The following is a 14,331-nucleotide window of genomic DNA, read 5'->3' on the forward strand; positions in this document are numbered from 1 at the left end:
ATGGCGCACAGCTGCAGTGCTGTGCGCTACCTTAAGAAGACTGAGGAGTCTTCATGCCGCCGATTCTGGACCTTCTTCTTGTTTCAGCATCTGCAAGGGGGCCGGCGGCGAGGCTCCGGTGACCATCCAGGCTGTACCTGTGATCGTCCCTCTGGAGCTAATGTCCAGTAGCCAAAGAAGCCAATCCATCCTGCACGCAGGTGAGTTCACTTCTTCTCCCCTAAGTCCCTCGTTGCAGTGATCCTGTTGCCAGCAGGACTCACTGTAAAATAAAAAACCTAAGCTAAACTTTTCTAAGCAGCTCTTTAGGAGAGCCACCTAGATTGCACCCTTCTCGGCCGGGCACAAAAATCTAACTGAGGCTTGGAGGAGGGTCATAGGGGGAGGAGCCAGTGCACACCACCTGATCCTAAAGCTTTACTTTTTGTGCCCTGTCTCCTGCGGAGCCGCTATTCCCCATGGTCCTTTCAGGAACCCCAGCATCCACTAGGACGATAGAGAAAGTTGTATTGCAGGTGTTTTTGCAGAAAGTGAATGTATAGTTTCCTGGGTAAGTGAGGTTTGGAGAATAGTAGGTGTGTACAAACATTTGTAGCTGCAGTCCAAATATTTGTGGATTGTGATGATTTATTTGCTTTTGTTTGGAGTTTCCATGCAGTTTCCGTCCAGTTAAAGTCCAGTATAAGTCCCAGACGAAACCCTTAGAAATTTTCTCCCTTTGAAATCTTTCTCCCAAAAATGATTCAGCTACGCTAATTCAGCTAAACTACACACTAATATAAAGCCCAAACATGTGTATGTAAGCATATTGATTGATTGGACCCTCCCCTAGCCCATCACCCATTTGGAGCAATACAACTTAAACAAACAAATGGTGTGTAGGGATGAAACCATTACACATACCCCAAATAACTACAAATAAAACTTGAATAAATCTGCTAATAATATTTAATACACTAGACATACCTATAGCTAGGCATTCATGATATTCCTATATGATAATTAGCAGACTCAGTACAGCTTGCTTGGGATTGTTGTTCCACTAGACATACCTATAGCTAGGCATTCATGATATTCCTATATGATAATTAGCAGACTCAGTACAGCTTGCTGGGGATTGTTGTTCCACTAGACATACCTATAGCTAGGCATTCATGATATTCCTATATGATAATTAGCAGACTCAGTACAGCTTGCTGGGGATTGTTGTTCCACTAGACATACCTATAGCTAGGCATTCATGATATTCCTATATGATAATTAGCAGACTCAGTACAGCTTGCTGGGGATTGTTGTTCCACTAGACATACCTGGTAAGAGAACAATGAGATATGAGGTTACTTCATAGTCCATGCAAATTGATCACAAAGTAGTCCAGTATAAGTCCCAGACGAAACCCTTAGAAATTTTCTCCCTTTGAAATCTTTCTCCCAAAAATGATTCAGCTACGCTAATTCAGCTAAACTACACACACTATGCAAATCATCTTTTATTACAATAATCATATATTGAATACTTTTCTGCCATTTTGGCTGTAACTTTGCATTATCGTAGTTGACACTAGAGTCAAACTCCGTGTCGATATCAGTGTTTATTATTTTGGATAGTGAGCATTGTGAGACTCTGAAGGTCTCTGCGCCATAGGTACAGACATGGGTAGATTTCCTGTCTGTTCTCTAATCTTTTGTGCAATAAATTCACCTTAGCACTTACACATATCCAAACAGGTGTCGGCGTTGTCGACGGAGACACCCTCTCACACACATATTTGCTCTATCTCCTCCTTAGGGGAGCCTTTTACCTCAGACATGTCGACACACACGTACCGACACACCACACACACAGGGGATGCTCTATTTGAAGACAGTTCCCCCACAAGGCCCTTTGGAGAGACAGAGAGAGAGTATGCCAGCACACACCCCAGCGCTATATGACCCAGGAATCACACAGTAACTTAGTGTTAACCCAGTAGCTGCTGTATATATTGTTTTTACGCCAAATTTATGTGCCCCCCCTCTCTTTTTCACCCTCTTCTATCGTGCTTCTGCAGGGGAGAGCCTGGGGAGCTTCCTCTCAGCGGAGCTGTGGAGAGAAAATGGCGCTGGTGAGTGCTGAGGAAGAAGCCCCGCCCCCTCAGCGGCGGGCTTCTGTCCCGCGATTTTGTGTAAAAATAATGGCGGGGGCTCATGCATATTACAGTGCCCAGCTGTATATATGCCCTATTTTGCCAGGAGGTACTCAATTGCTGCCCAAGGCGCCCCCCCCTGCGCCCTACAGTGACCGGAGTGTGTGGGTTAGTGTGGGAGCAATGGCGCACAGCTGCAGTGCTGTGCGCTACCTCATATGAAGACAGGAGTCTTCTGCCACCGATTTTGACGTCTTCTTGCTTCACCCGCCGGCTTCTGTCTTCTGGCTCTGCGAGGGGGACGGCGGCGCGGCTCCGGGAACGGACGACCAAGGTTAAGTTCCTGTGTTCGATCCCTCTGGAGCTAATGGTGTCCAGTAGCCTAAGAAGCGCAACCTAGCCGCAGTTAGTAGGTTTGCTTCTCTCCCCTCAGTCCCACGTAGCAGAGAGTCTGTTGCCAGCAGACGCTCTCTGAAAATAAAAAACCTAACTAAAATACTTTCTTATTAGCAAGCTCAGGAGAGCTCACCAAAATGCACCCAGCTCCGTCCGGGCACAGATTCTAACTGGGGTTTGGAGGAGGGGCATGGAGAGAGGAGCCAGTGCACACCAGTAGTCCTAATTCTTTCTTGGAGTGCCCTGTCTCCTGCGGGGCCCGTCTATTCCCCATGGTCCTTACGGAGTCCCCAGCATCCACTAGGACGTTAGAGAAATAATGTTAGTTTGCATACTGTATATACAAGTATATATTAACAAAACTACTGTAAAAGAACAAATTGAGACCTCCATGACTCTTTACTTTCAGTATTAATGTAATAATTTATGTAAATGAATTTGTTGGTCCAGTAACGCAAAACCTGTTTCTCTGCAATTTTATTCCTAGCTTTCACTATGTTAAATTGATCTAAAACATTCTTTGTAGATTATGTTAAATTCTCTCAATCTTGAAACACAACTTTCCAAGACAATAAAATTGACCTTATTTAGTGAGGAAAATTAAACACGGTCTTCTGCTTTTGATACCAGTCCAGGTTTCAAAATCACAATAACGGTATTTCTGTCTCTAAAGAAGTGTAAAAGTTAATAGTATTTTGAAAGGTCGAGATATAATAATTCAATGTACTACATTCATAAATTGCTGAAACACTTTTTCCAATGGGTAATTTCTTTCAAACATGCTTAGAGATCTGGGGGTACTGTAAATGTAATAGGATCAGAATTTGCCGGTGGTGTGATATGTCGGCCGAGAATGGACGCATTTTCCAAGTGGCAATCATTTACAAGGCAAAACCTGGTTTTGCCTTCTAAATGATCGGGGCTTTAAAAGTAAGGCCATTCTCGGCTGACATCCCACACCACCGGTAAAGTTGGATGCTATTACTTATACCATCAGCCTTTCATGGCCAGCAGGTTTCTCACAATGATAGACAATCAGGTGATTACCAGGTATGGATATACACAATTACACAAATGTAGAACCTCTTATTACTATCTCAATTTTCTCATGATTAAATTTAATAATAAGAATTTACTTACCGATAATTCTATTTCTCATAGTCCGTAGTGGATGCTGGGGACTCCGTAAGGACCATGGGGGATAGCGGCTCCGCAGGAGACTGGGCACAAAAGTAAAAGCTTTAGGACTACCTGGTGTGCACTGGCTCCTCCCCCTATGACCCTCCTGCAAGCCTCAGTTAGGATACTGTGCCCGGACGAGCGTATACAATAAGGAAGGATATTGAATCCCGGGTAAGACTCATACCAGCCACACCAATCACACCGTACAACCTGTGATCTGAACCCAGTTAACAGCATGATAACAGAGGAGCCTCTGAAAAGATGGCTCACAACAATAATAACCCGATTTTTGTAACAATAACTATGTACAAGTATTGCAGACAATCCGCACTTGGGATGGGCGCCCAGCATCCACTACGGACTATGAGAAATAGAATTATCGGTAAGTAAATTCTTATTTTCTCTAACGTCCTAAGTGGATGCTGGGGACTCCGTAAGGACCATGGGGATTATACCAAAGCTCCCAAACGGGCGGGAGAGTGCGGATGACTCTGCAGCACCGAATTAGAGAACTCCAGGTCCTCCTCAGCCAGGGAATCAAATTTGTAGAATTTAGCAAACGTGTTTGCCCCTGACCAAGTAGCTGCTCGGCAAAGTTGTAAAGCCGAGACCCCTCGGGCAGCCGCCCAAGATGAGCCCACCTTCCTTGTGGAATGGGCATTTACAGATTTTGGCTGTGGCAGGCCTGCCACAGAATGTGCAAGCTGAATTGTACTACAAATCCAGCGAGCAATAGTCTGCTTAGAAGCAGGAGCACCCAGCTTGTTGGGTGCATACAGGATAAATAGCGAGTCAGATTTTCTGACTCCAGCCGTCCTGGAAACATATATTTTCAGGGCCCTGACTACGTCCAGCAACTTGGAGTCCTCCAAGTCCCTAGTAGCCGCAGGCACCACAATAGGCTGGTTCAAGTGAAATGCTGAAACCACCTTAGGGAGAAATTGAGGACGAGTCCTCAATTCTGCCCTGTCCGTATGAAAAATTAGGTAAGGGCTTTTATAGGATAAAGCCGCCAATTCTGAGACACGCCTGGCTGAAGCCAGGGCTAACAGCATTACCACCTTCCATGTGAGATATTTTAAGTCCACAGTGGAAAGTGGTTCAAACCAATGTGATTTTAGGAATCCTAAAACTACATTTAGATCCCAAGGTGCCACTGGAGGCACAAAAGGAGGTTGTATATGCAGTACCCCCTTGACAAACGTCTGTACTTCAGGAACTGAAGCCAGTTCTTTTTGGAAGAAAATCGACAGGGCCAAAATCTGAACAATAATGGACCCTAATTTTAGGCCCATAGACAGTCCTGTTTGTAGGAAATGCAGGAGACGACCCAGTTGAAATTCCTCTGTAGGGGCCTTCCTGGCCTCGCACCACGCAACATATTTACACCAAATACGGTGATAATGTTGTTCGGTAACATCCTTCCTGGCTTTGATCAGGGTAGGGATGACTTCATCCGGAATGCCTTTTTCCTTCAGGATCCGGCGTTCAACCGCCATGCCGTCAAACGCAGCCGCGGTAAGTCTTGGAAGAGACAGGGTCCCTGCTGGAGCAGGTCCTTTCTTAGAGGTAGAGGCCACGGGTCCTCTGTGAGCATCTCTTGAAGTTCCGGGTACCAAGTCCTTCTTGGCCAATCCGGAGCCACGAGTATAGTCCTTACTCCTCTCCTTCTTATGATCCTCAGTACCTTGGGTATGAGAGGCAGAGGAGGGAACACATACACTGACTGGTACACCCATGGTGTTACCAGAGCGTCCACAGCTATTGCCTGAGGGTCCCTTGACCTGGCGCAATATCTGTCTAGTTTTTTGTTGAGGCGGGACGCCATCATGTCCACCTTTGGTTTTTCCCAATGGTTCACAATCATGTGGAAGACTTCTGGGTGAAGTCCCCACTCCCCCGGGTGGAGGTCGTGTCTGCTGAGGAAGTCTGCTTCCCAGTTGTCCACACCCGGAATGAACACTGCTGACAGTGCTATCACATGATTTTCTGCCCAGCGAAGAATCCTTGCAACTTCTGTCATTGCCCTCCTGCTTCTTGTGCCGCCCTGTCTGTTTACGTGGGCGACTGCCGTGATGTTGTCCGACTGGATCAGCACCGGCTGACCTTGAAGCAGAGGTCTTGCTAGGCTCAGAGCATTGTAGATGGCTCTTAGCTCCAGGATATTTATGTGAAGTGATGTCTCCAGGCTTGACCACAAGCCCTGGAAATTTCTTCCCTGTGTGACTGCTCCCCAGCCTCTCAGGCTGGCATCCGTGGTCACCAGGACCCAGTCCTGAATGCCGAATCTGCGGCCCTCTAGAAGATGAGCACTCTGCAACCACCACAGGGGAGACACCCTTGTCCTTGGAGACAGGGTTATCCGCTGATGCATCTGAAGATGCGATCCGGACCATTTGTCCAGCAGATCCCACTGAAAAGTTCTTGCGTGGAATCTGCCAAATGGAATCGCTTCGTAAGAAGCCACCATTTTTCCCAGGACCCTTGTGCATTGATGCACTGACACTTGGCCTGGTTTTAGGAGGTTCCTGACTAGCTCGGATAACTCCCTGGCTTTCTCCTCCGGGAGAAACACCTTTTTCTGGACTGTGTCCAGAATCATCCCTAGGAACAGCAGACGTGTCGTCGGAATCAGCTGCGATTTTGGAATATTTAGAATCCACCCGTGCTGTCGTAGCACTACTTGAGATAGTGCTACTCCGACCTCTAACTGTTCCCTGGACTTTACCCTTATCAGGAGATCGTCCAAGTAAGGGATAATTAAGACGCCTTTTCTTCGAAGAAGAATCATCATTTCGGCCATTACCTTGGTAAAGACCCGGGGTGCCGTGGACAATCCAAACGGCAGCGTCTGAAACTGATAGTGACAGTTCTGTACCACAAACCTGAGGTACCCTTGGTGAGAAGGGCAAATTGGGACATGGAGGTAAGCATCCTTGATGTCCAGAGACCCCATATAGTCCCCTTCTTCCAGGTTCGCTATCACTGCTCTGAGTGACTCCATCTTGAATTTGAACCTTTGTATGTAAGTGTTCAAGGATTTCAGATTTAAAATAGGTCTCATCGAGCCGTCCGGCTTCGGTACCACAAACAGCGTGGAATAATACCCCTTTCCCTGTTGTAGGAGGGGTACCTTGATTATCACCTGCTGGGAATACAGCTTGTGAATGGCTTCCAATACCGCCTCCCTGTCGGAGGGAGACGTTGGTAAAGCAGACTTCAGGAACCGGCGAGGTGGAGACGTCTCGAATTCCAATTTGTACCCCTGAGATACTACCTGCAGGATCCAGGGGTCCACTTGCGAGTGAGCCCACTGCGCGCTGAAATTCTTGAGACGACCCCCCACCGTACCTGAGTCCGCTTGTAAGGCCCCAGCGTCATGCTGAGGACTTGGCAGAAGCGGGGGAGGGCTTCTGTTCCTGGGAAGAGGCTGCCTGCTGCAGTCTTTTTCCCCTTCCTCTGCCCCGGGGCAGATATGAGTGGCCTTTTGCCCGCTTGCCCTTATGGGGACGAAAGGACTGAGCCTGAAAAGACGGTGTCTTTTTCTGCTGAGAGGTGACCTGGGGTAAAAAGGTGGATTTCCCAGCCGTTGCCGTGGCCACCAGGTCCGATAGACCGACCCCAAATAACTCCTCCCCTTTATACGGCAATACTTCCATATGCCGTTTGGAATCCGCATCACCTGACCACTGTCGCGTCCATAACCCTCTTCTGGCAGAAATGGACAGCGCACTTACTCTTGATGCCAGAGTGCAAATATCCCTCTGTGCATCTCGCATATATAGAAATGCATCCTTTAAATGCTCTATAGTCAATAATATACTGTCCCTGTCCAGGGTATCAATATTTTCAGTCAGGGAATCCGACCAAGCCACCCCAGCACTGCACATCCAGGCTGAGGCGATTGCTGGTCTCAGTATAACACCAGTATGTGTGTATATACTTTTTAGGATATTTTCCAGCTTTCTATCAGCTGGCTCCTTGAGGGCGGCCGTATCCGGAGACGGTAACGCCACTTGTTTTGATAAGCGTGTGAGCGCCTTATCTACCCTAGGGGGTGTTTCCCAACGTGCCCTAACCTCTGGCGGGAAAGGGTATAATGCCAATAATTTTTTAGAAATTAGCAGTTTTTTATCGGGGGAAACCCACGCTTCATCACACACCTCATTTAATTCATCTGATTCAGGAAAAACTACGGGTAGTTTTTTCACACCCCACATAATACCCTTTTTTGTGGTACTTGTAGTATCAGAAATGTTCAAAACCTCCTTCATTGCCGTGATCATGTAACGTGTGGCCCTACTGGAAAATACGTTTGTTTCCTCACCGTCGACACTGGAGTCAGTGTCCGTGTCTGGGTCTGTGTCGACCATCTGAGGTAACGGGCGCTTTAGAGTCCCTGACGGTGTTTGAGACGCCTGGACAGGTATTAACTGTTTTTCCGGCTGTTTCATGTCGTCAACAGTTTTTTGTAAAGTGCTGACGCTATCACGTAATTCCTTCCATACGACCATCCAGTCAGGTGTCGACTCCCTAGGGGGTGACATCACTATTACAGGCAATTGCTCCGCCTCCATACCATTTTCCTCCTCATACATGTCGACACAACGTACCGACACACAGCACACACACAGGGAAGGCTCTGATAGAGGACAGGACCCCACTAGCCCTTTGGGGAGACAGAGGGAGAGTTTGCCAGCACACACCAGAGCGCTATATATATACAGGGATAACCTTATATAAGTGTTTTTCCCTTATATAGCTGCTGTATTATTAATCTGCCAAATTTAGTGCCCCCCCTCTCTTGTTTTACCCTGTTTCTGTAGTGCAGGACTGCAGGGGAGAGTCAGGGAGCTTCCCTCCAACGGAGCTGTGAGGGAAAATGGCGCTTGTGTGCTGAAGGAGATAGGCTCCGCCCCCTTCTCGGCGGCCTTTCTCCCGCTTTTTTAAGGAAAAACTGGCAGGGGTTAAATGCATCCATATAGCCCAGGAGCTATATGTGATGTATTTTTAGCCATCTAAGGTGTTTTTATTGCGTCTCAGGGCGCCCCCCCCCAGCGCCCTGCACCCTCAGTGACCGGAGTGTGAAGTGTGCTGAGAGCAATGGCGCACAGCTGCGGTGCTGTGCGCTACCTTATTGAAGACAGGACGTCTTCTGCCGCCGATTTCCCGGACCTCTTCAGTCTTCTGGCTCTGTAAAGGGGCCGGCGGCGCGGCTCTGGGACCCATCCATGGCTGGGCCTGTGATCGTCCCTCTGGAGCTAATGTCCAGTAGCCTAAGAAGCCCAATCCACTCTGCACGCAGGTGAGTTCGCTTCTTCTCCCCTTAGTCCCTCGATGCAGTGAGCCTGTTGCCAGCAGGTCTCACTGAAAAAAAAAAACCTAAAACTAAACTTTTCACTAAGCAGCTCAGGAGAGCCACCTAGTGTGCACCCTTCTCGTTCGGGCACAAAAATCTAACTGGGGCTTGGAGGAGGGTCATAGGGGGAGGAGCCAGTGCACACCAGGTAGTCCTAAAGCTTTTACTTTTGTGCCCAGTCTCCTGCGGAGCCGCTATCCCCCCATGGTCCTTACGGAGTCCCCAGCATCCACTTAGGACGTTAGAGAAAACATGATTAACCCCATCCATTGTTGAAAACCCTCCCTAATTTAAATATAACGAGTCCACCTACATTTCCATGTACAATAGAATTTGACTGCAGATAAGAACCACACTTGGCCCATCTAGTCTGCTCCTTTTTTTTATCCTTTAGGCAATCTCAACCCTTTTTGATCCTTATGGGTCTATTTACTAAGCCTTGGATGGAGATAAATCCGACGGAGATAAAGTCCCAGCCAATCGGTTCCCAACTGTCATTTTTCAAACCCAGTCTGTGACATGGCAGTTAGGAGCTGATTGGCTGGGAGTTTATCTCTGTCGGATTTATCTCTATCCAAGGCTTAGTAAATATTCCTTGTAAGGATATGCATGTGACTATCCCAAGCATGTTTAAATTGCTCTACTGTGGTCCTTATTCAGGTTTGTTAGAAAACCAAAAACAGTTAAGTAGTTGGGCAAAACCATGTCGCACTGCAGGTGGAGCAGATATAACATGTGCAGAGAGAGTTAGATTTGGATGTGGTGTGTTCAAACTGAAATCTAAATTGCAGTGTAAAAATTAGGCAGCCAGTAATTATCATGCACAGAAACAATATAACCCACCCAAATCTAACTCTCTCTGCACATGTGACAAAAAAAACCATAAGAGTTTGTCCGGAATCTTGGAGCTCCGGAACGTCTCGCACTCCATTACATCTGGCTTTTGGTCTCCAGAACTGGACACAGTATTCCAGATGAGGCCGTACCAATGACCTATACAGTGGCATTTTTACTTCTTTTTTTCTGCTACCGATTCCTCTCCTTATGCAACCAAGTATCTGACTAGCCTTTCTCATGGCTTTGTTGCATTGCTTCCCTGCCTTTAAGTCATTTAAAATAGTGACTCCTAAATCCCTTTTCTCCTCAGTAGTGTCCAATATACAGGTTGAGTATCCCATATCCAAATATTCCGAAATAAGGAATATTCCGAAATACGGACTTTTTTGAGAGAGAGTGAGATAGTGAAACCTTTGTTTTTTGATGGCTCAATGTATACAAAGTTTGTTTAATACACAAAGTTATTAAAAATATTGTATTAAATGACCTCCAGGCTGTGTGTATAAGGTGTATATGAAACATAAATGAATTGTGTGAATATACACACACTTTGTTTAATGCACAAAGATATAAAAAATATTGGCTAAAATAACCTTCAGGCTTTGTGTATAAGGTGTATATGAAATATAAATGAATTCTGTGGTTAGATTTAGGTTCCATCATCATGACATTTCATTATGGTATGCAATTATTCCAAAATACGGAAAAATCCGATATCCAAAATACCTCTGGTCCCAAGCATTTTGGATAAGGAATACTCCACCTGTAGTACCATTGACACTATATTTAGCCTTTGGGTTTTTGAGACCCAAGTGCATTTTTTTAGCCTTAAACTGTAGTTGCCATGTTCTTGACCATTTTGCAAGTCTACCTAGATCATCAATCATCTGTTTGACCCCTCCTGGTGTGTCTACTCTGTTGCATATCTTTGTGTCATCTTCAAAAAGGCATACTTTCCCATCAATACCATATGCAAAGTCACCAAAAACGATATTAAGGAGCACTGGTCCAAGTACAGATCCCTGGGGGGCTCCACTGGTAACATTTTCCTCCACAGAATGCACTCCATTTACTGCAACTGTCTGTTTCCTATCCTGCAACCAGGTTCATATCCATACCATGTTCCATGTACCATTTCCATCTTTTTACGAAGATACTTTCAGTACATTTCTAGCCCCAGTAACAGCAAAGCAGAATGTAGCAAGATGCATTTTTAAAGGCACAAAGAACATTTCTTCATGTATGTGTATTATGACACGCTTTGTGCTTGCTAGTACATGCAACATAGAAATAGAAAATGTAGCAATAAAATGGTCTCATGAATGTTCTTTTATAATTACCATTGCAAATCCAGAAAGCAAAGCAGAGGTCCTGCTGGATGCTTTCAACTTGGCCCTGCTGAGATACAACTTCCTCCAAGATAGGGCTTGGACAGAGTGGTGGTTGGAGGTGACCAACTCCAAGTAGCTGCGCCGGACCCAGTCTCTGTAGTCCATACCTTTGTTGCCCCGCTCTGACATTGCAGGTGTGGAGGGATCCACCGGGATATTAAGTTCACTACTCATGGCGGCTGTCAGCTCTAGAAAGAGAGAGTTTAAATATAGTGTATAAGTAACCAGAAATGGAGAATTACAATGTTATTCTCTTTTTCTTAACTCCAGTGAAATACGACACATATCAAATGGTGTCATAATAAAAAAAGAACAAAGCCATTTGGATATCAGCCCTAAGAACTTACATAGGAGACAAATGTCATGGATTGTGGATACATATCAATAGGATAAACGAGGGGTACACAGCTGTAAGAGAAGTAGAGTGAAGATACAGTGGACTACTGGGGGTCGATTCAGTTAAGAGTGAATCAATTCCCCCTGCGAACAAGTGCGTCCTATTCTCTAAACTTGCAGTCTTTGTTTGTAGACCCATAGGGGCAAGATTGGGGCATTTTGTCCCACTCGGTCTTATTTGAATCAAACTCTTGGTGTTAGTAGGGGGATAGACATCCAGTTACATATCAAAGAAAAAACAAAGGAACTACTCAGTTGTGTGTAGCATAAAGGATCATGATAAAGTATAGTAAATTGCAGCTGTGTAGTAGTAAGAGGAAAATCTCCAGAGTAGATGGTAAATCGACAAATGTAACAATGATTTAAAAGAGTTTTTTTAATTATTTCTTTTCGATTTCCCCTTTTATTTTGGTTTAATTGTATTGTATTATACATATACATTTTTTTTTTAAACATTATATGTCTGAGTAAATAAGAATTTACTTACCGATAATTCTATTTCTCGGAGTCCGTAGTGGATGCTGGGGTTCCTGAAAGGACCATGGGGAATAGCGGCTCTGCAGGAGACAGGGCACAAAAGTAAAGCTTTCCGATCAGGTGGTGTGCACTGGCTCCTCCCCCTATGACCCTCCTCCAAGCCAGTTAGGTACTGTGCCCGGACGAGCGTACACAATAAGGGAGGAATTTTGAATCCCGGGTAAGACTCATACCAGCCACACCAATCACACCGTACAACTTGTGATCTAAACCCAGTTAACAGTATGATAACAGCGGAGCCTCTGAAAAGATGGCTCACAACAATAATAACCCGATTTTTGTAACTATGTACAAGTATTGCAGATAATCCGCACTTGGGATGGGCGCCCAGCATCCACTACGGACTCCGAGAAATAGAATTATCGGTAAGTAAATTCTTATTTTCTCTATCGTCCTAGTGGATGCTGGGGTTCCTGAAAGGACCATGGGGATTATACCAAAGCTCCCAAACGGGCGGGAGAGTGCGGATGACTCTGCAGCACCGAATGAGAGAACTCCAGGTCCTCCTTAGCCAGGGTATCAAGTTTGTAGAATTTAGCAAACGTGTTTGCCCCTGACCAAGTAGCTGCTCGGCAAAGTTGTAAAGCCGAGACCCCTCGGGCAGCCGCCCAAGATGAGCCCATCTTCCTTGTGGAATGGGCATTTACATATTTTGGCTGTGGCAGGCCTGCCACAGAATGTGCAAGCTGAATTGTATTACACATCCAACTAGCAATAGTCTGCTTAGAAGCAAGAGCACCCAGTTTGTTGGGTGCATACAGGATAACAGCAAGTCAGTTTTCCTGACTCCAGCCGTCCTGGAACATATTTTCAGGGCCCTGACAACATCTAGCAACTTGGAGTCCTCCGAGTCCCTAGTAGGTGCAAGGCACCACAATAAGCTGGTTCAGGTGAAACACCGACACCACCTTAGGGAGAGAACTGGGGACGAGTCCGCAGCTCTGCCCTGTCCGAATGGACAAACAGATATGGGCTTTTTTTGAGAAAAAACCACCAATTTGACACTCGCCTGGTCCAGGCCAGGGCCAAGAGCATGGTCACTTTTCATGTGAGATGCTTCAAATCCACAGATTTGACTGGTTTTAAACCAATGTGATTTGAGGAATCCCAGAACTACGTTGAGATCCCACAGTGCCACTGGAGGCACAAAAGGGGGTTGTATATGCAATACTCCCTTGACAAACTTCTGGACTTCAGGAACTGAAGCCAATTCTTTCTGGAAGAAAATCGACAGGGCCGAAATTTGAACCTTAATGGACCCCAATTTGAGGCCCATAGACACTCCTGTTTGCAGGAAATGCAGGAAACGACCGAGTTGAAATTTCTTTGTGGGACCTTCCTGGCCTCACACCACGCAACATATTTTCGCCACATGTGGTGATCATGTTGTGCGGTCACCTCCTTTCTGGCTTTGACCAGGGTAGGAATGACCTCTTCCGGAATGCCTTTTTCCCTTAGGATCCGGCTTTCCACCGCCATGCCGACAAACGCAGCTGCGGTAAGTCTTGGAACAGACATGGTACTTGCTGAAGCAAGTCCCTTCTTAGCGGCAGAGGCCATAAGACCTCTGTAAGCATCTCTTGAAGTTCCGGGTACCAAGTCCTTCTTGGCCAATCCGGAGCCATGAGTATAGTTCTTACTCCTCTACGTCTTATAATTCTCAGCACCTTAGGTATGAGAAGCAGAGGAGGGAACACATACACCGACTGGTACACCCACGGTGTTACCAGAACGTCCACAGCTATTGCCTGAGGGTCTCTTGACCTGGCGCAATACCTGTCCCGTTTTTTGTTCAGACGGGACGCCATCATGTCCACCTTTGGTATTTCCCAACGGTTTACAATCATGTGGAAAAAACTTCCCGATGAAGTTTCCACTCTCCCGGGTGGAGGTCGTGCCTGCTGAGGAAGTCTGCTTCCCAGTTTCCATTCCCGGGACGAAACACTGCTGACAGTGCTATCACATGATTTTCCGCCCAGCGAAAAGTCCTTGCAGTTTTTGCCATTGCCCTCTTGCTTCTTGTGTCGCCCTGTCTGTTTACGTGGGCGACTGCCGTGATGTTTTTCCCACTGGATCAATACCGGCTGACCTTGAAGCAGAGGTCTTGC

At 46.2% G+C, this 14,331-nt stretch overlaps 1 protein-coding gene across 2 annotated transcripts in view; it reads right to left on the bottom strand.

Annotated features, from left to right (window-relative positions):
* Positions 1-14,331, bottom strand: part of ORAI2 (ORAI calcium release-activated calcium modulator 2) — a 113,391-nt gene that overhangs the window by 44,384 nt on the left and 54,676 nt on the right. The window contains exon 2 of one of the 2 annotated variants that reach the window (XM_063956053.1): positions 11,240-11,478. In XM_063956053.1, the coding sequence (XP_063812123.1) occupies positions 11,240-11,464 (225 nt within the window). In that variant the 5' untranslated portion in view covers positions 11,465-11,478. Of the gene's footprint in view, positions 1-966; positions 1,060-11,239; positions 11,479-14,331 lie in introns of those variants that run through there. The other variant, XM_063956054.1, reaches the window with a different exon arrangement.

This window comes from Pseudophryne corroboree, chromosome 2 (assembly GCF_028390025.1).
Source record: "Pseudophryne corroboree isolate aPseCor3 chromosome 2, aPseCor3.hap2, whole genome shotgun sequence".
In the NCBI taxonomy this organism is placed as follows: domain Eukaryota; kingdom Metazoa; phylum Chordata; class Amphibia; order Anura; family Myobatrachidae; genus Pseudophryne; species Pseudophryne corroboree.